General features: G+C 33.8%; 2 protein-coding genes across 16 annotated transcripts; both read left to right on the top strand.

The window, feature by feature from the left end:
* Positions 1 to 4770: 4770 nt before the first annotated feature.
* On the top strand, positions 4771 to 13036 carry LOC113497682 (sodium/hydrogen exchanger 9B2-like). 14 transcript variants are annotated; one of them, XM_026877354.1, is made up of 17 exons: positions 4771 to 5109; positions 5253 to 5471; positions 5632 to 5808; positions 5889 to 6226; positions 6367 to 6597; positions 8581 to 8634; positions 8738 to 8761; positions 9439 to 9475; positions 9570 to 9712; positions 9930 to 10161; positions 10409 to 10578; positions 10872 to 11086; positions 11163 to 11334; positions 11652 to 11806; positions 11885 to 12049; positions 12335 to 12521; positions 12716 to 13034. In XM_026877354.1, the coding sequence occupies exons 6-17, from the start codon at positions 8610 to 8612 to the stop codon at positions 12766 to 12768; spliced, it is 1578 nt and encodes a 525-aa protein (XP_026733155.1). In that variant the 5' UTR covers positions 4771 to 5109; positions 5253 to 5471; positions 5632 to 5808; positions 5889 to 6226; positions 6367 to 6597; positions 8581 to 8609; the 3' UTR covers positions 12769 to 13034. The 14 variants fall into 14 exon arrangements, with proteins under 14 accessions (XP_026733155.1, XP_026733157.1, XP_026733156.1 ...); XM_026877356.1 differs by having other exon boundaries at positions 4771 to 4955; positions 6367 to 7118; positions 12716 to 13033; XM_026877355.1 differs by having other exon boundaries at positions 5650 to 5808; positions 6367 to 7118; positions 12716 to 13033.
* A 249-nt stretch (positions 13037 to 13285) lies between these two features.
* On the top strand, positions 13286 to 19549 carry LOC113497685 (protein fuzzy homolog). Of its 2 annotated transcripts, none has more exons than XM_026877365.1 (8): positions 13286 to 13830; positions 14047 to 14168; positions 14566 to 14839; positions 15585 to 15782; positions 16401 to 16600; positions 18717 to 18880; positions 19028 to 19160; positions 19424 to 19549. In XM_026877365.1, exons 1-8 carry the CDS (start codon positions 13753 to 13755, stop codon positions 19479 to 19481), a joined length of 1227 nt encoding a protein of 408 aa, XP_026733166.1. In that variant the 5' UTR covers positions 13286 to 13752; the 3' UTR covers positions 19482 to 19549. The 2 variants fall into 2 exon arrangements, with proteins under 2 accessions (XP_026733166.1, XP_026733165.1); XM_026877364.1 differs by having other exon boundaries at positions 14554 to 14839.
* Positions 19550 to 19614: the final 65 nt, after the last annotated feature.

Here is a 19614-nt window from a genome sequence, read left to right as displayed (position 1 = left end):
TAGGTTTTATGAGATTCCTATGAAGGTTCCGTCGTTGTTTGTAGATACAACACGAAGAAACAATTGTAGTGTTAAACAAATGCCTTGGAAATGGAAAGGCAAGACAAGAATAGGAATAGTTCAGTAAGGCACTCTAAGTGCAGCTAACTGTGTCTAGATCTGTAACTGATATGTAAAAAAATCGTGCTATTTACAATGGCAGATGAATTAATAAATGATTCATTCATCGGCCATTGTGAATATCAAATTGGGAGCTCAGGTTTACCAAGCTATATAATATTTTCTCTTTATAATATATTAATTTCATCATGTTTAAGTCTCCAATCTATTTGACGGATTTTAGGATTCGATTATTACTCAGGCTCCGCTATCTGTCCGTCCGTTACCTAATGAATCATGATAGCTTGACAGTTGAAATTAGAACCATTTCGTAGTTACATGATTTATTTCTGTGGCCACTATAATAATAAATCAAAATTGAAGTTAAGTACCGGTTGGTACGCCCATAAATTTTACGAGTGACCATTTCTGTTTATTTTTTTTTTGTACGGAACCTTCAGTGTTGCGAGTCCGACTCGCAGTTGAACGGTTAATTTAAACATTTGACCAATTTTCTCGTAATTGAACTTTCGCGAAATCCGCAATATCTACACATACAGACTGCCAAAAGCAAAAAAGGGGTTATTGCACTTTCATAACGAACTACGTTGTATTATCTTTTTGTGTAAAAGATCACTTTTACTTTCTCATGTCGATGTTTTCTTATTGCACTTATTGTTTGCAGTACAATGCGATAGTCTACAACCGTTACAACCTGTTACCTATCTCCTACTTTTTGCACATGTAAATTAATTCACTATTCAATCAGTGCTAACAATAAATCGGCTTATGCAATAGATGTTTTGCTGACTATGACATGAAACATACACGTCTAACCTCTCCTCGCGTGACGTCTTCTTATGCTCTAGGTTTAATTCATTTTTAATTTTAATTCTAGATAAAAATGTCTGATAGTAATGAGTTTCTTCTGTCTTCATTATTGTCGTTACGTTGACCGCTTATAAATGGTGTTGCTCCAATTCAGGATGCATATTTTTAAACTTTTAACAGTCAAGGAATTGAAAATTGTTAGGTCACTGGATGTCGTCAATTTCAGACGAAGTTACCTTTTACATGAATTCAAGATGAAAATATTTTGCCTAAGTCCTTATGGGAGTATAAGACTACACTAATATTTTAGGACCCAACATTAAACTTTATTACGATATTTCAATAAATTGTCTTATATAATAATCTGTCTAATTTAATTATTCATTTTTAAATTAAAAATATTAATTTGTATTCTAACTGGCAATCAAATACTTATATCAATAACACTAAGCTGCAGTCAATCAACATAAATTGTAGACCGAATAAAAGACTAGAAAGTCAAAACGATAAAAAAAAAACAAAAAGTTAAACCTCGCGTCTGTTTCTAGTTCTGTGACTGCGTAACATTTCACGTAAGATTATTCCGTTCCGTTATTATTTCTAAGAAATTATGTAGTTATTAGAGATGTTCACTTAATTTATTAACCTTTCTAGCTGGCAGCATTGAATGACCACAAACTAATGCTTATGTTCACAAAATGCAAGCATAATAATTACAAACTAAAAATATTCCATTGCGGTGAGTTTGAGGTGACCACGCTAAACCCACTGAGTACGACGTGTCGTGGGTTCGAGTGTGATCCACGAATGCATGTTAAATTCTGGATGTCTTTGTGCATGTGACTTGACTTGAAAGGAATCATTTTCATGATGTGAAAAGAAAAACAGTTTCTCAGCCCATAATAATGTGATAATGTGAAGAAGGTTTGCAATTCGCTTGCTTACTAAACCCCAGGTGAGTGATTCCAGATTCGAATATTTTCAAATCAACATCATTTTTTTTTAATTCACCCTTTGTCAGTGGGCTCTGGGAATGACTCTATTAAAAAAAGTTACATAAGCAGTTTGCCTGCATTGTATATCCATACAAAGAACCTCAAGGTCTATTTTATTATTCCTAATTCAATTCAGTTTCTTTTCAACTTCATTCCTTCCATATGTAACACATTTTTTTTATCATCCGCGATCGCTTCACTAGACAATAGTTCATTAATTATTATTCGTAACACCATTTCAGTGGATTTAATAAAATTATTTCCATAATAATATGGAACTCGATCTATACATCTTCATTAATAAGGATACATTATATCGTTTTATTTTGCATGGCTCGTTAAACATTTTCATTAATATTAAATAACTATTGGAAATGAGTATTTGTCAATGCCGAAAATAGAGATAGAGAGGGGACATGGGTTGACGGTGGCATACAATATTTTAGGGGTTCTAAAGTTGAGAGAATAGTCTTGGTGTATATACGAGTAAAACCAGTATTCAATATTGTGTGATTAAGAAAAAAAAAACACTCGAAATTAATTTTCTTACTAGCTGTTTCCCGCGGTTTCACCCGCGTACAATTTTTTTTTCTTTGCCGATTTTTTTCCATACTTTCTCACCGTTTAAACCTTCCCTGGACTGGTACGAATATTTCAAGACAAAAATTAGCCAAATCGGTTCAGCCATTCTCGAGTTTTAGCGAGACTAACGAACAGCAATTCATTTTTATATATAAAAAGAAAAAAGATATTGGCCGATGAGCGGTCTTAGACCAGAGAGTCGTTATTATCGATCAAGTCATAATTTAGAAGCATTCGACTGAATTTTGCCTAGAATTATCCACTCTATAATAATTGAGATTGTTCGTCACCCCTTCATCCTTGTCTAAAGTAACGTCCTTGTCTTCTAAAGGGGCGAGGTCAGGCGAGGGCCTAGTGCGCCAAATTTCGGAAGCGTCAACATCTGGAGTAGCCCGCCTCCTGTAGTGCATATTCCTAATACTGTTTTGTTGAGCCAATTCATACTCGATAATTATTACCTAATGTCTAAATGCCAATTACCATTTCATGTCAAGTTTTTTTCCATGAACTAATTATTATAATTCAGAAGCACATGTGAACCAATTACATAGAGTTTCTCCGCTGATCGTCAGCTAACGTCAACATTCAACAGAGTGGAAAAACGAGTATGATGTCTGCATGAGCATACACTGAAACTGTATTATTAATATCGTTACTCTTGTCAGCAGGTTAGTAACGTCATTATTTTAATGTTAGTAATGAATACGTAAACTTTTAAATAGAACGAATTGAGTTTCAGAGGATTAATTCAAATACCTACTCTATGTTTGACTGACAAAAGCTATAAACTTATTTTTGAAGGGCTCCTAAAGATGCTGCATTTAAATATTATAAATTGCAGGCCGCAAACAAATTCAAATTAAGTTTTCATCAAATCATGAAATAAAATAGAAGATGGTATTAAGAACATTAATTTTACAAGTTTAAGAACTTTAAGAAGTCATTGCTTACTGTCCCATAAAAATAGGCAAGGAAGTAAGTTGTGGCTGTAGGATAGCAAACAGTTGTTAAATCAATATCCATTCGTATTCATAAAGTATCAAGCTGAACTTGCCCCATTTTTGGTTGGTGCTTCTTATCGAGACTCCTCTTCGAGATCAAGACTTTGAGAAAGAAGAAGGTTTCGTGCTTCACTGAATTTCTTTTTTGGGATTAAACAGAGGAAATAGGGTTTTGGATAATTTAAGCACCAAAAGAGCTATGTTTCGAATACATTACGTCGTTTCACCCGAAGTTGATTTGAGCCACTAAGTTCAAACATGCTCTATCAAGTCAACAAATCCAACCACGTAAACCACTGAGCCTCGGGCAGAGGATTAGGCACTATGCTGATCTTCCAAATTCTTATACTTAATTGGGGTAATCCCTAAAAGCTTGATCCTGCTATTCTTTTTTCCAAAATCACACTTATTTTTTTAATTGCTTACCAAAATAAATAAACTTATACTTGCCTAATTCCGTAGATATAAATATAAAAACCAATAATAAATTACACTTTATTGCACACATTATCACGTATAACACATGTATAAATCATATAAAAATCACTTAAGTCATTCAACAATTTAAATCGTTCAAGTAAAACAGAAATAATGTTACGCGATGCGCACGCGCAGCCGCGAGCCGGTGGAGCGCTGTGCCGCCAACGACGCGAAATCGACACACAGAAGAAAGTAAAATGCCACCTCCTGATTGCAGGTTGAGCTGCTGTTGACCCCCGGTAGCCGTTGGACGGGATAAAACGTTCTCCATTGTTTCTTTCTAATTATATTTCAATGTTATACCCTGCTTGTTGTGTAATTAGTGCAAGGGAAGCAAACATATTATTCTATATCTATGAGTAGAAGATAGTAACATAATGTACCTGCTTACAGTGCTTACAAAGAATTGATAAATCCAAATATTAGGCTTCATTAGGTAGTGTACCTACCTATATAAGCACTGAAAGCATGACCATTGGTTCTGTTTAAGGAAGAATGGTCTACTTCTAGAAAGAAATGGATATGTATGAAATATAACTCCATCTTGAGGTCTTTTCTATTCCCATTTTTTTTTCCAAATTTTATCGATAGTGATCACAAAAAAGTGAATCCCATCAAAATACAAGAGCGTTTATTTAAATTTTAGCCTTAGTACTAACTGCATAATGTGTTCATGTTAAAAGTTATATCGTTACGGATTTGGTATATTTAGTTAACAATTTAGAAATTATTGAGATTTCTTATGGCAATGCGACATCATATTGCCATATTCATGAAAACTGTCAATGAAATGTCTATGTCACTTGACATTTCCCATTTTTATAATAGTCACAACATATAAAAATAACAACAAACAATTAAAAATGCTAACTTAAGTACTTTCTCATTAAAACGACGTTCAGTGGACAGTGGGTCTTCTTAAGTCGTCTGAGATCTTAGGGCGGAGACATCTTTAATATCTAATTGGGTATAGTAAATATATTACGGGAAAAAGTCACACAATTTTTTAAATTTGTATAAACCAGTAAAAGTTTATTTATAGGCCTTGTAAATATTATTAATAACTTATCCAAAAACAAATTAAATGCCTCATCGTTGTGCTTTTGGGTGTAAACCAGATGGTTAGTGGAATATTATAATAGTTAATGAATGCATAACTTTTTCTTACTTTACGAATTGTTTGTCCATGAATTTTATTGTATTATTTAATGCACAAACAATTCGTAAAGTTCATTGTATACATTTTGGATCTAAAAATTTTTAGGCACTGCCCTGCACCAATTTCCAAATCCTGACAAATTTCCTCAGCGTTTCCAAATTTGGGTAAATTTCGTGGAGGGAAAAGAAAAATCTGAAACCAACTCATTTTCTGATTTTGAATTATATAAGAAGAAGAGGTTATGTGATAACCATTTTTCTAATGAATATAAGAATCGCTTTAAGCGTCTCAATATCTTGGCTGTACCAACAATACTTTTGCCTGGTAAGTTTAGGCTTGTGATTTAAGTACACAGGTATGTTAGATATTCATAAAATTGCATTAAAGCTGATACTTGGACTATAAAACATGAATGCTCTTTGATCCTTTATCTTTTAGTTCAGAGGTTCTTCATTTAAATATCTTTAAATTTTCTTTTGTTTAGATGAATCAAAACTTATAGATAACTCAACGGACAGCAATCCTGATATTGTGACTTTACATTATTTTAATAATGATGATTGCAATCAATCAGAGACTACAGTTACCCTTGCAGCTGAAAGTGGATTAATTTATGGTAGTCCTATCATCAGGACTACACCTCTTAATACTAATGTAGAGGGTAAGAATATGTATGAAACTTACTGTCTGAAGACTCCATCGTAAAATTTTCTGCTGTATGATGTTCATTATCTTTTTCAGTTGGAGTTGTAAATAATGACAATATAACTTTAAGAAAGCCTGCAGCTAATGTTATCAAGGAACATAACTATAGTGCAACATGTAGAACAGAACAAAACAATCACAAAAACGGCAGCAACAAGGATTACAATGCATTTGACAGAGATGCTAAGACTGAGATATTTAGAAATTTATTTAATGATGTTCCGGAGTCAAAAGCTGCTGAATGTTGGTCAGAGATTGTAAATGTTTTAAATAAATACATGGAACAAGCTGAGTAACACAAATCGAAATTAAAAGAATCTTTTAATTAATTCTGGACTGTTTAAAAGGAACAGCAGTATTCTACTGTAAATTGGGTATTTATCAAATTTTTTTATAACATTGTACATAACTTAAGCTTAATAAATTAATGACTTTTTTTTTATTTGGTCTTAGAAATATTCCTATCGCCAAAAAGAATTGTAAATAGGTAGTTAAATTCCTTTAATTATTTCAGGTCCAGCAATAATGAGTGACAATCGAACCCTGCACCAAATAGCACTAAAATAATTATGATTAAAATATTGTGTTAAGAGTGAGACTGCTTTAAGATATGCTGCATTATGATAAGCAAAGGAAGTAATAAAAAAATGCGATGTCAAGGATTCTAGCTTATTATTTAAGTTGTAAAAACTTCAAAGGTTTATTTTCTGAGTCATTCACAAATACGCACGACTTCCTCCATAAGGTTGGTGCACATTGGCAACCATTATCATAGCAAAAACGTTTTTTTATGAGATGAAAATTGACTTTAAAACTATGACGAAAGTTCATAAACGTTAGGCTAAACAAAAAAACAAGGCACTCATGGTCTCAGAAATTGTAATCAGTAATTAAATTCACATTTTGCAGATATTGAGTCGTTTTTCAAAAGACACTTGCAATAATATATGTACCGGTCCTATGACTATTATGACACTATCGTTCTAATACATAGTAAATAACTTTTGATATCAAAATGAAAATATTACCAAAATAGTTTCTGACTAAAATATGAGTGCATGTGTCATACATACTATTGTTTAAGCAAATAAATATTCATACATTGATCGTTTTAATATTAGTGTTGTGTTGTTATACACGTTGACTAGATGTAACGTTCTCTGTGTTAACACTTTTAACATAACAGGTGTCAAACAGTACTTATTGAGTAAATCAAAACAAGGTACATGTACCCATTCTAATAAACGCATTAATTACAAATAGTAGGTAAGTTTTTTTACTGACTTGTACATAATAAAAATAATAATAATTACGTATGTTATTACTTTCTAGTACCTAAAGAATAATGTTTGAGGTTATGTTTACCAGAACAACTAGTTGTTTATTTTAATTTGTATGATAGGCCAAAACACAACAAACCAAGTAGACAAAAACCTCGTGACTGTTAATACTTTAAATTAGAAATAGAGCTGCGTAAAAACAATGTAGATTTCATTGTTGTCGTGCGTGTCATGTCAAATTAAGTTATAAGGCTTATTTTTTTATTCCTACCTACTGAATGGATTTTTCAAAATTTCCTTGGATAGGTTATAAGTTTGTTGTACATTGTTCAAATTGCACAATATATTGACATGACAATAATATGGGTTATTAACTAAGCACAAGAGGATACTTTTAACTTTTTCACAATGAAAGTGACTTGTTTTTCGTATTTTTTTCAAGCATTATTAAGGTCAATATGTACTTACTCTATCGTATACTTAAAAACAAACATTACAGTTGCACTGTGTGCACTGTATTATAACTGTAAATAATAATACAAGGTATTTAGCCGATTATACCTACTGTTGCCAGAACAAATAAATTTATCTCATTATTTAAACTACACGATTTCACTTGTTACCTACCAGTGGCACTGGTCATGTGGATAGAATTTATTTATCTTGTTGACTTTTGACTTCGGCCTTCACACGAGTCACGGCACAACTTCAGTAAATTTAGTATGAAAACAACGTTGAAATGTAACGCACGCATAGCATACCGCGATAGAGCCGTTACTTATAAAAAAATGTGCTTTTATAAAATTACATGGAATCAGATTTTGCATACGCGAATAATCGAGATATTAAAATGTGAGACATAAATACTAATATACAAATATCCACTGACACTGATCCATTCCGCCTATCGTGCCGATGACCTAAATAGAACGGAACTAGGTCGCCGGTTTATTTAGCGGCTATAAGGGAAAACATTTATTTACAAAACAAAACCAACCCTATTAGGAAAGATAAGTTATTAAAAAGGTAAGACTTTGAAGTATTAGACATTAAGTATCGGTCGTCGCGTCGCGCGACATTTCAACTTTTTCCAGTTTTAGTTGTTGTTTAGGTACCTTTTCTAAAATTTGTTTTATTCCCAGAGTTAAATTTTAAAAATTATTTTATACAACTTGTATCTATTACCAAAGGTAGGTCACGCTAAGACGCTAAGACCAAATGTAACCAGTACTAACAAGAATAGTCTGCTTAATGATCAATCTAGATTCTAAGATTTGTTTAAGTCTACACAACATAAATAAACATAACATTTGAATGAACTGCATAATACGTCCTATCATTTATCATACTGCTGTTATCATATCACTTTCTCAGCATTAACGCTGCTTTATTGGTTTCAAAATTTTCTTCTCTCTCTCTCTCTTTAATTCCTTTCTCCATGTTTTCAGTTAAAAAGCACGGCTACATAGACTTAGATATGGAACAAATTCCGGAAGGACAAGGTCAGAATAAAAATGTTTTATTTTTCTGTGTTTGTTCGTTGACTATTTACTTACCTACTTACTTGTACAATTAAATATATGTCTCATTCATTTGTGTTTATAGGTGTACGGGTATATACGTTCGTAGGTAAACAAATCTTTGTTGTATGTTTATGGATTTAAGACCTTTTGCACGTATCGCTTACTTGTACGCTGTCATAAATAAATGGAGTATGACTGTGTCATGTTTTTTACAATCATCATTTGTATTTTGTAAAATATATATGAAGGTAAAAGCCAGTAATGCCTAAGCAAAGTCGGAATTTTCGCGCAGGCTTAAAATTTAAAAAAATACTGTTTCTGTTCGGAATCATAGAGGCAGTGATCTCGCATAAAACGAATAAAGAAAAAGGTAATATTCGAGGGGGGAGTGAAATAGATGTCTATCTAACCAATATCTGTTGGACATTGTTAACACTAATTTCCATAGTGGTTTCTTAGGTTTACGCGAATGTTAGACATTGAAATGAAACTACTTTTACGGATTTTATCGCGGTTTAATTTTAGATTTTAGTTCCCGACGTTTCGAAATCCGTAAAACTAATTTCCATGTTAATAGTTATGCAATTACTTTTTATGACGTTAGGTAAGTATTTATTGTTATCACAAAAAACAGTCCCCTAATTTGGCTCCATTTATTTAGGGACGCCCTCGAATGCTTTCATTTTTCTATTTCCTACTTGTGCGCTAGAAATGTTTGCCGGTTTTTTTGCACGAAATAATCAAGATTTAAATTATTTTTATTAAATAATACAACTTTTTCAGATGATAAGGACGAAAACCATGCTAGAATTCATAAAAGGTAATTTCTTAATACTACACATTATTTGAAATTGGCGCTTTACACTTAACACTTTGCACAAGCTCAAAATAAATACGTAGCTACATATTTTCAGATGGTGGGAAAAATTATGTTTGCGTTGTCATCAGGAAGATTCAACGCCTTCTTGGCAGCCGTCATGGTGGTCAAAATTATTTCCTTTTCCTATTTTTTCGACCTACAGACAATCGGCACAACAACTCTGTATCATTATGTTTTGTAAGTTGGACAAAATTAATATCATTCAATGTGTTTTTTTATTTGAGTTAAGGTCAGAGCTGCACTGATACAGCAGTGACGCGAGGAACAAGAGAAAAGCGCTTTAAGTTGGTAGAGTGACGTATTTTTTAACGTTATTATTGTCGTATCGCAGTTGTGGTGTGGTGGCCCGACCTTATACTTAGGTTTTGTTTAACAGTAAGTCATTCCTTTTCAGTCCTTCTTACTTGGGGTATCCTGTATTCAGAACTCGGTGAATCAATTGGGTTACAAGGGGAACTCCTAAGTATGGCACTCCTGGTTATTGCCGCGTACTTAATCGGCTGGGTGTGGCTGAAAATTACTACGCTTCCGGCGTTAATAGGCATGCTATTAACAGGAATAGCTTTCCAAAACCTACAGCTGGTACATATGACGGACTCGTACAGAAAATTAAATCAGGATTTGAGGTAAGTTACAATAAAAAATCCTTTAAAATCTAAATAGAATGAACAGCTGATTAAGTATTTTCAGCAGTCGAATGGGAGAAGCAATATCAAACAGATTAGAAAGAACATTTTTTCTTTCACATAGAAGCGAAAGCCGCTATTGTCTCTTGTCTCAAAGAATATCGTAAATAAAGTATATAAAATATAAATCCATAATAAATCTCAATGATGGTATTCCTCGCAAGCCTCACTATTTTTAATTCACCAGGAAAATAGCCTTAGTGATCATTCTTACGCGAGCTGGTCTCGGTCTTGACGCAGGCGTGTTAAGGAAGCATTACGCTGCGGTACTTCAACTAGGGCTCTTGCCTTGGCTGGTCGAGTGCATAGCAATCGCCGTTAGCACACATTACCTTCTGTACCTACCATGGATTTGGGGTAAGGACATAGTGGATGTTCAATATGTTTGAAGTTCTCTTTCTTTCTTCTGCCCTTTATCCGCTATAACTTAGGGCAGAAACATGTACTTCTTCCACACTTTCTATCAGCTGTCATCTTCTTATTTGCTTCCTTCTTGACCAAATCGTCCTTCACAGAACTGAACTATCTTTCTTTATGTCTCTGTGTATTCACCCACTTTTCATCAACTCCTTTTTTAAGATATTGCCATCACTCAGTTTCCATATTCTGTATGATTAGAGATCTATTCTCAAATGCCTTTTCTCTTTCAGGTTTTCTCCTAGGATCAATGATAGCGTCTGTTTCTCCGGCGGTAGTTGTTCCATGTTTATTCAGGCTTCGAGACGTCGGCTACGGTGTATCTAAGGGTATACCAACAATAGTAGTAGCTGCTGCTGCAGTAGATGACTCTATCAGTGTGGCCATTTTCGCCATAATTCTGAACGCCATGTTTTCTACCGGTTCTGCGACTTTTAATATTATTAAGGTTAATATTTTATCATGGATATTCATATACACTGTCTAGATGAAATAAAACTTATTTGGTGTCGTTATGCTTTCAGGGACCATTGTCCATCATCGCGGGCATAGTGTTAGGATCATTGTGGGGAGCTATGACCGCGGTTATACCTGAAAAAGGTGATACTTACGTGGTGCCGTTGAGATTTCTGGCCCTATTCCTAGGAGGGCTATTTTCTCTATTCATATCAAGCATGATTGGATGGAGCGGTGCCGGTAAATTGAATAATTTAACAGTTTAACCTGTCCACTAAATTATATAACATAAGGACTTATAAAGTGGAACTTCAACTATCTTTTCAACCGACTTCAAAAAGAAGGAGGTTCTCAATTCGTCTTTTTTATGTTTGTGACCTCAGAGCTTGGGGCTGCACCGATTGTGTTGATTATTTTTTCATTTAACGTGGAATAGCTTTCAATTTAATTGGTCCCATAAAAAATTCAAGTTTGGCTCAGTAGGTTCATTTCAAGTATGGTGTTAAGTCCCTGAATCAGTAACCTCGTCATCCACTAAAAGCCATCCAATTTTTCAGGACCCCTCGCAATTGTCGCATCAGGATTTGTTGCGGCATATAAATGGGAAAAGCAAGGTTGGCCAGTAAACAAGAATCCTGTCAGTAACTTATTTAGAATACTATGGATATTCTTCGAGCCAATATTGTTTGCTTTCACTGGAGCTCAAGTGACGGTATGAGATCAACTTCAACTAGACTATTTTTTTTAAATTAAGCTGTTTATCAACTGGATTATAATTTCCTGTCTACAGATAAGTGCCTTAGATCCGGAAGTAATTAAAATGGGTACTATATGCCTTCTGTCCTGTTTAGTACTGCGAGCTATAGCAACGTTCTTCGTGAGCTTTGGCTGTGGGCTTAACAGTAAGGAGAAGCTATTTATAGGCCTCACGTGGACAGCAAAAGCGACCGTACAGGTAATACATTCTTTTTAAAGGAAATTGACACGATCATATTTTTTTTCTACTCACTACATACGTCTTAACCGCACATCACCATGTTCATAGACCTTCCTACACTTGGCAAAGGCCTCCCACTGCTATTCTGCCTTTCTGAAAAGCCGATTACTTCTAAATGATAGGCTTACTTTTATCCCCCCCATTTTATTCAGACCCATCACTTAGTAGGTGTATTGACCCACGAAGTAATGAGCACTTCGTTATCGTCTTAAAAATAAATGTGTATGGTTTATGTTGTTTCAGGCAGCGTTGGGCCCTGCAGCTTTAGATTTAGTGAACAGCGGACAAACGGCCGGGGATACTAGAGAAAATGAAGAGTTCTATGCTAAAGCAATCTTAGCTGTCAGTGTTCTGAGTGTAGTCATATCCGCACCGTTGGGAGCCCTGCTTATTGCTCTAGCAGGCCCTAAATTACTCACCAAGGGTGATGGTAAATAATGTTAATCCTCGCAAAATGCTTACAGACCTGGCCGCCATTTTGGTGACGTAAATTGTCAGTATTTCTTGCAAGTCGTTAGGATATGGACACATTACCCTGAATGAGACAAAGGTCCTCCTTAGCAATTTGTGAGAATTTATAAATTTTAAATTATTTCCTACATATTTATTATTGGGCTGTTGCAGATAATGAAAAACGAACTCAAGATGAAGAAAACCAAAATTCGTCTCATATTTAATGTAAATATCTTGGGGCCAAAACACGAATTTGCTAAGCTAACTTTTGTAGTAAAGCTACTCTATTGTACTTAGTTTAATTCTGTTAAATATAATTTTAAGAGCAGGCTGTTGTATATTAAGAAAATAATGTGAACATAAGTAGTTACAAACTTTTAAAAACGGTATAAATACCGGTGATATTTGCATAAGTGTACTTACCGTAGTACTTACATAAAAACTAAAAATCGAATTATTTGTACTTAAATGTTTTTACTCTGTTTATATAAATATGTATATTTATTGAAATATTATACAAAGATTAATACTAAAATCGTTTTATTTTCAACGGCGCCTGGGACGCTTCTCGCATATAATCTCTCTGCCTCGCTCTTTCAGTAACCTTCTTTGCCAACATGACTGCTTCGCTGAAGAAGGCGAATAATAACAAAATGATTGCCTCTGGTCTACTACACAGAGAAGAGTAGAAGCCTTAAAGCCTAGACAGACCAGGTCTGTAAACAAAACTTAATTAAATAAATAACATGTCAAAGAAGTAAACACGCATAAAGTTCTACATGCATTGTTATGATATTTAGTAGTCATGTTATTAAGATGACGGCTTGTACACATTCTAATAACAACCATCAAGGAGATTGTGCTTAGAGTTAAAATTTGTAAATAATAGGTTCCCTTGAAAGTTGCATTATTTCCAATTCACAACTTGAAAAGTAATATGTAATCTATGGTTAAAACTGTCAAATGTCAGATGGTCGGAAACTGGAAGCTGCCAGAACAGAAACTTTAAAACTTCTTCTTTTCACAGAAGTTTACACGAAAGTTAAATTAAATAAGCATCAAATATACTTTTATAAGATTATAATACAATTTGTAGGTATAAATTGTGACGCAGCCCAACTCACGAAATGTGTACTTCAAAAAGTTTGTAAACAACTTGAGAAGTTTTCTTCTTTTATTTGTTTGTAAACAAAAAATCGATTAAAACTATGTCGGTTATTGTTATCGCAGTAGCCACTGAAAGTGGTGTGCCAATATTTTCAAGGAAACGGGGTAATAATGAAAGTGTAAGTAGTTTTATGTCAGAAAGTCATTAATAAATGCATGACATTATTCAGCAATAATTAAATAAAAAGTTTATTGTATACTTGTAAACCTATTATTAGTTTACTTATTCAAGTAATTCAATGAGAAACCATCTTTTTACCAGTTTTTATTTAAAAACATTATTTAATTCGATTACTAACTTAGCTTTTATTATTACAACTTATGACTTGTTCTAGGTGCAATTCTCCACCATAGCATCTCTCCATGGCATTAATATGTTCAGTAAATGCCACAACTTGTCTTTGATAGAAACACAAGTTGACAATGGATCTATATTGTGGAAGGAGTATTGTAAAAGGTATATTATTTCCTTTTTTCTAGCTCTTGGAAATAACATAGTGCCTACCTATTAGTGTGCACTACATCATACTTTTTATGCAATGTAATCAGATTATATTCTTTTCCTAATTGGTATTTTTGTAAGGTTTTATAATTATAAAGCTTTGTTTACTCTCAACTGAAAGCATCATACTTTCTTACTAAGATTACTAACAATTCATAACTCCTTTTTTTATTTATAGTTGGGAATCCGTCTGGGAAAGGGCTTCCTAAATATTCTTCCATTCCATTTTACAATGCTCTACACCAATCATTATAAAAAGCTTGGCTTCTTCATAGCTGATAGATTAATTTCATTATCACAACCATAAAAATAAAGAAGTATTTGTTAATAGTAATGTAAGGTTTATTTTTAGTGTCACATTAATTGGAATCGCAACCGGTGGCCTGGAGTGTGATCTAGAGCTCCTCTTGTCCAGTGTAAATGATGCTATGATATTTTGTGTAGGAAAAAAAGAATTGGAAAATCTCAAGAACATAGATCAAATAAAAAGAGATTTGAGGCAGTGTTACCCAATCTTAGATTACCTGTTGGAGTCTTTGGACCCAAATGCAGTGTCAAGCCCTCTTCCTACTTTACTACTGGATTTAATACAGAGTATTTTGTGCCCACAAGCACATCAATTGCAGGTACTTATTATTTTATTGGACAATTATGGTTATGACAATAATAGGTCTGGGCGGCGCAGAGCCGCGCATGAGCGCGCTCTCCCGCCCCAACTAGGGTTCTGGGCGACGGCACGGGGGTGTCTGTCGTCCGAGTATATTACCCACGGCGGGGGGCCACATTCGGTGCTATGGATGCGGTCCCAATATGAGGCGAGGAGGTCGACGCTCTTTACACGTCGGCCTCCACACAACATAAGAAAGTGACCTACCGGCCCACATTACTGGCCGGTGGAAGCCCGCGGTCGGTGTATGAAGGATTGCAACGCATTGCCATACACCGACACAAAAACGCGGATGACGTAGCACGGCGGTTCAGGTTTAGTCAGTAAAAGTCTGACACTACCCATTTCCTCCCCCGAGGGAGTGGGTGTCCATGAGGATTCCCCCGCCTAAACAAAAAAAAAAAAAGGTCTCGAAAGTCCTTCAAGCTCCTATTCCTCAAAATGCTCATTAATTCATCTGTATCTAATTTGACCAGTTAGTAGTAGTTGTTATATGCTCCACTGCTGTCAAAGTCTTTTCCCATTTGATATACAGAAGGAGGTATATTGACAATCATTTACTAAAAGATCATTTTTTTTGAAGTTGTCTTGAATTTTTGTAGGGTAGTCTATTCAAGATATTTCATATTTTCCTCAGTAAGTCATCTACTCTGCATTGCGGGAAATACTTCAATAGTAAATAAACTTTTTTTAAACAATTCCAGCAAGCTCTAGACAACTACGCTGAAAGTGTCACTGGCAGATGGGCATGTCTGATTATTCATGGGCATTTAGTTGCAACCAGTTCTGACTTCTGCGAACTGGACCCTAGAGAAGCTAGATTAATGTTACTACTTGCTGCCGCCCAAGATGGTGCCCCTCTAAGAGATACACCTGTTTATTTTCCACAGATGAGCCCTAATGTAAGTAAATGCATTAATAGTTCATAGAATGACTGTGGCTGTAAGGAACAAATGTCGTCAAAACAAATTATTTCATGAAGCACATTTGTTTTGACAACATTCTTTTTGTGCTTCATCAAATATAATGATTGCTGTTGTGCTATCGGGTATAACAAAGGCTATGCACCTAATGTACATGAGAATGAAAAAAATATTTGCGTATTTAAAAAAAAATGTGTCTCTGTGTAACAATTTCTGTTGGGTGTAAAATATGGTATGTGGAAATTGACCTGGATAAATAAATAGATAGTCTTAGATAAAGGAATTGTGAAAAAGAATACAAAATAAACCACTTAACACAGTGGGCATATATAGATTTGAAGGGCAAAATAGCATACTCTCTTAATATCAAGGCCATAATTCAAGTGGTTTGCTGATAATAAATACTACTATCTTCACCTACTGTAAACCTCGACATTTAATCATACTTAACAAATCAATAGAAAAATATATCTAATACTTTTAGAAATTTGTTTATTTATCAGCTGTTTAGTGCTCATAATACAAGCTTTGATTCATTTGAGACTAGATGGCGTTGTTAAAAAGTTGTGGAATATTTTACTATTGTTTATATTTCAGGTAGCATTCAGAGCAGTGACATGTAAACTATTAGCCGATGTTTACATTTTAGTAGTATGTGGAGCAACACCAGCGTTATCACAGATAGACGAAATTGTCCTGCAATGTTGGGAAGGTTATGCTTCAATTATAAAAGAGGCAAAATTGGGCTTCCCACGAAACTTCCCGATGAGTATCACATTTGAGCCTTGTGTTTTAGGGTAAGTATTTTATGAGTCTACAGAACTAAGTAAAAATCCCACTGTAAACATAAAATTATAACGTACCACAGTATGTAATATAGGCTTAGTTGTGGCCAAGTATAGTTTATGTGTTTATACGATAGCTTTTACTATTTTAGAGGCTTAACAAAGACACCGATGATTTTTTTTTAATTAGTTTTGGTTATATTGCAATTATCGAGAAAAAACCATAGAAACCATAAAAATGGAATAACTTCCTTCAGATACCTCAGTTACGAATAAATTAAATATCGTCTAATTAAGGAAATGAATAACTATAATAATGCCAAAAAACATATATGATATACTTATAATTAAGGCGTAAAACAAGTTTTTAGCAAAAAATATAAAATATTTTTAATCGGTCCCCTTCTTAATTACCGCATTTTCTTTTTGATAGAAAATGTGTGCAATATGATAATACATTTGAGTTAAAAATATCAGCGTAAAATAATAAAGGGCTTTTGAGATATAATTTTTTAAAATTTCCTGTAGGGCTGTCTCTAGCCCTCTGAAACATTTGATTAATTTTTTTTGCTTATTATTAAAATTTTCATTTGATTTATACTAGGCTATTTAAATGATTATATGACACTCGCAAAACTAGCTAAACATTTTAAACCGATTTAGATAAAGGTATTCAATTTGGATTATATTTTTTACTAGGTACTATTTTTATTGGTTTTAATATAATATATGGCCCATAAAGTTACACTTTGCTTAAATGCAAAAGACAGAACTTTGACAACAGAACATAAGCTGGGAGTACCTCCAATTGGTGAAGGCGGATACAGTTTTTACTGGCTAAAACTCCCGTTCATATTTACATAATTATATCAATATGGAACTTTTGTAGCTTCATATCGTAAATTTAATCGCGAAGTCATTGACCTGTTTCATCTAGCGTTAGAGTCTTCTGACCCTCTTTTGTCGAACTAAAACTTTTAAAGCCGACTATGGATAACTTGGTCATCCATGGCGACCCGCTGTTGAAAAATCGAATGATAAATTCGAATGTGATTCTGACGATACTGACGATCACGATACTGACGATTCTGACGAAATTAACATAATACTATCGTCAAACGAAATATTCATAGATAGTGATAATGACGACATTGACAAAATGTAATTTTTTCTAAAGTGCATAGATATATAACACTAATACTATAACATGAATAAATATAACTGTACACACTATAAAACCACATACGGATTAATCGAATTGTACATACACTCAATATAAACACATAACCGATGCTTATCCTTCGTGCCTGGTAAATTTCTTTAATTACATTTGGACAACCCTATTTCCATAGAAATTTCTAAAATATTTAGAAACGCTTTATCTCAGAAGCCCTATGAGTTACGCGTGTGATTTTTTATGACATGATAAATAGAAGTTGTGTTCATATTTATAGCCAAAAATAAAATGCGGTAACATTAGGGCTTACGAGAAAATCGATAAAAAGTAAAATTAAGAAATTTTCAAATATTTCATAATCTATCAAAACTACAGCTTCTTATTTTTTTACACGAATAGATATTCTGATGTTATGTAATTTGCGTTTTATTAAAAAACGATACCACAAACACCTTAGCAGAAAAAAAAACATTAATTTTTCTAAGCGTCGGTTGGCCTTTCACAAAAAAAAAAATATCTCTCAAACTATAGAAAATTTTACCGTCGGAATTTTAACCAATTAGTAAGTGGGGCGTGTTTTTTCGAAATAATACATAAAATAGGACTGGCCAAAACTAAGCCTATATTACACACTGTGCGTACGTATTATAAAAATGAACAAGAATATAAACGTAGATAATGAAGATTACGTGAGCAGTCGACAGCAGCCTTTACGTTAGTTGTAAACTCAGTCCCAGCTATATTTGTTTATCTTCAGAATCAAAACAATCCACAATCTTCTAACAAACAGGAGGCGTATAAACACATTTTTTAGGATCCGCTGTTCACCACCAGATTGAATCCCGAGAGTGATAGCTAGATAGTTGTTAAAATGTTAATAATGTTGCTAGGTTCACCGAACGGTCGCAAGTCGGACTCGCACTTGACTGGTTTTACTTTTAATATTTACAGAGTGCTAATAGTGAACATAAACAAAAGGCGATGTGTATTTTCGCGCCACTTACACCCTTCGAACCAGAAAGGCCGAGGAATGTCAGGTGCTCATAGAATGGATATCTTAAGGACTTTCTATATCACCACTGCAAGAGAATTGGCACCAGAACTAAAACATAAAGGTAAAAGGCATAATATGTCAATTATCATTACGCAGCTCGTCATGTAGTGCGCTTTCTCTCTTCCACAACTGAAAGTCTGAAACCAATAGCTTTGTTGTTTTTTTAATCCTCTTCTAAATAGTAATTAATTGTATGTGATCTTCTAAGGACCAAGCAATGGCATTGAGAACATGACTGAAACATATTGGTGTTCGGAATATCACAAGTGTCACGCGCAGAGACTAGGGAACATTCTATGCTGCGGGCTTTACGCTTCATCGGTTCAACTACACACAATAAGGTGAGTACCTAGAAATAATTCTTCGAACTTAATTGCTAACAAAAAGTATTTTTTGTTATTAATTTATGTTGCCAGCCTTCTGTACACGCTTTCCGCCTTTGGCAGGGATGAAGATGTCTTTTTTGACTCTCTGTAAATTGTTTATGTTTATTTGTATTGTTTTATAATAATAAATATTAAAGTCAAATTATTAACATAAACTATTTTTTAAGATATTACAAATGTATTCTACTTAAATACGTCATAATATTTTTGCCTTTCAGATTAATAACAAATCAAATACTGCAAGATTTAAACACAAATAAAGATGTTTACTGGTGATGTAAACAACATAAATCAAAAAACCTTTTATATTTAAAATAAAAATGATATTTACATGATTACTTAAATACCTGGTTTTATTTGCGTCGATTGCTCATCTATGATTTGTCTAAAATGAGGTTTAAAATCGATA

Source organism: Trichoplusia ni, chromosome 9 (genome assembly GCF_003590095.1).
Source record: "Trichoplusia ni isolate ovarian cell line Hi5 chromosome 9, tn1, whole genome shotgun sequence".
Taxonomy (NCBI): Eukaryota; Metazoa; Arthropoda; class Insecta; order Lepidoptera; family Noctuidae; genus Trichoplusia; species Trichoplusia ni.
This window is presented reverse-complemented; position numbering and strand designations above follow the sequence as displayed.

Bases quoted from the DNA above. Each gene is read 5' to 3' on its own strand.
- LOC113497682 (XM_026877349.1), top strand. From the start codon at position 7,855: ATGAAAACAACGTTGAAATGTAACGCACGCATAGCATACCGCGATAGA. The intron at 8,762-9,438 runs GTAAACAAATCT...CAACTTTTTCAG, and splicing joins ACGGGTATATACGTTCGTAG to ATGATAAGGACGAAAACCAT. The intron at 11,087-11,162 runs GTTAATATTTTA...TTATGCTTTCAG, and splicing joins CGACTTTTAATATTATTAAG to GGACCATTGTCCATCATCGC.
- LOC113497685 (XM_026877364.1), top strand. From the start codon at position 13,753: ATGTCGGTTATTGTTATCGCAGTAGCCACTGAAAGTGGTGTGCCAATA. The intron at 16,601-18,716 runs GTAAGTATTTTA...TAATATTTACAG, and splicing joins TTTGAGCCTTGTGTTTTAGG to AGTGCTAATAGTGAACATAA. The intron at 18,881-19,027 runs GTAAAAGGCATA...TGATCTTCTAAG, and splicing joins ACCAGAACTAAAACATAAAG to GACCAAGCAATGGCATTGAG.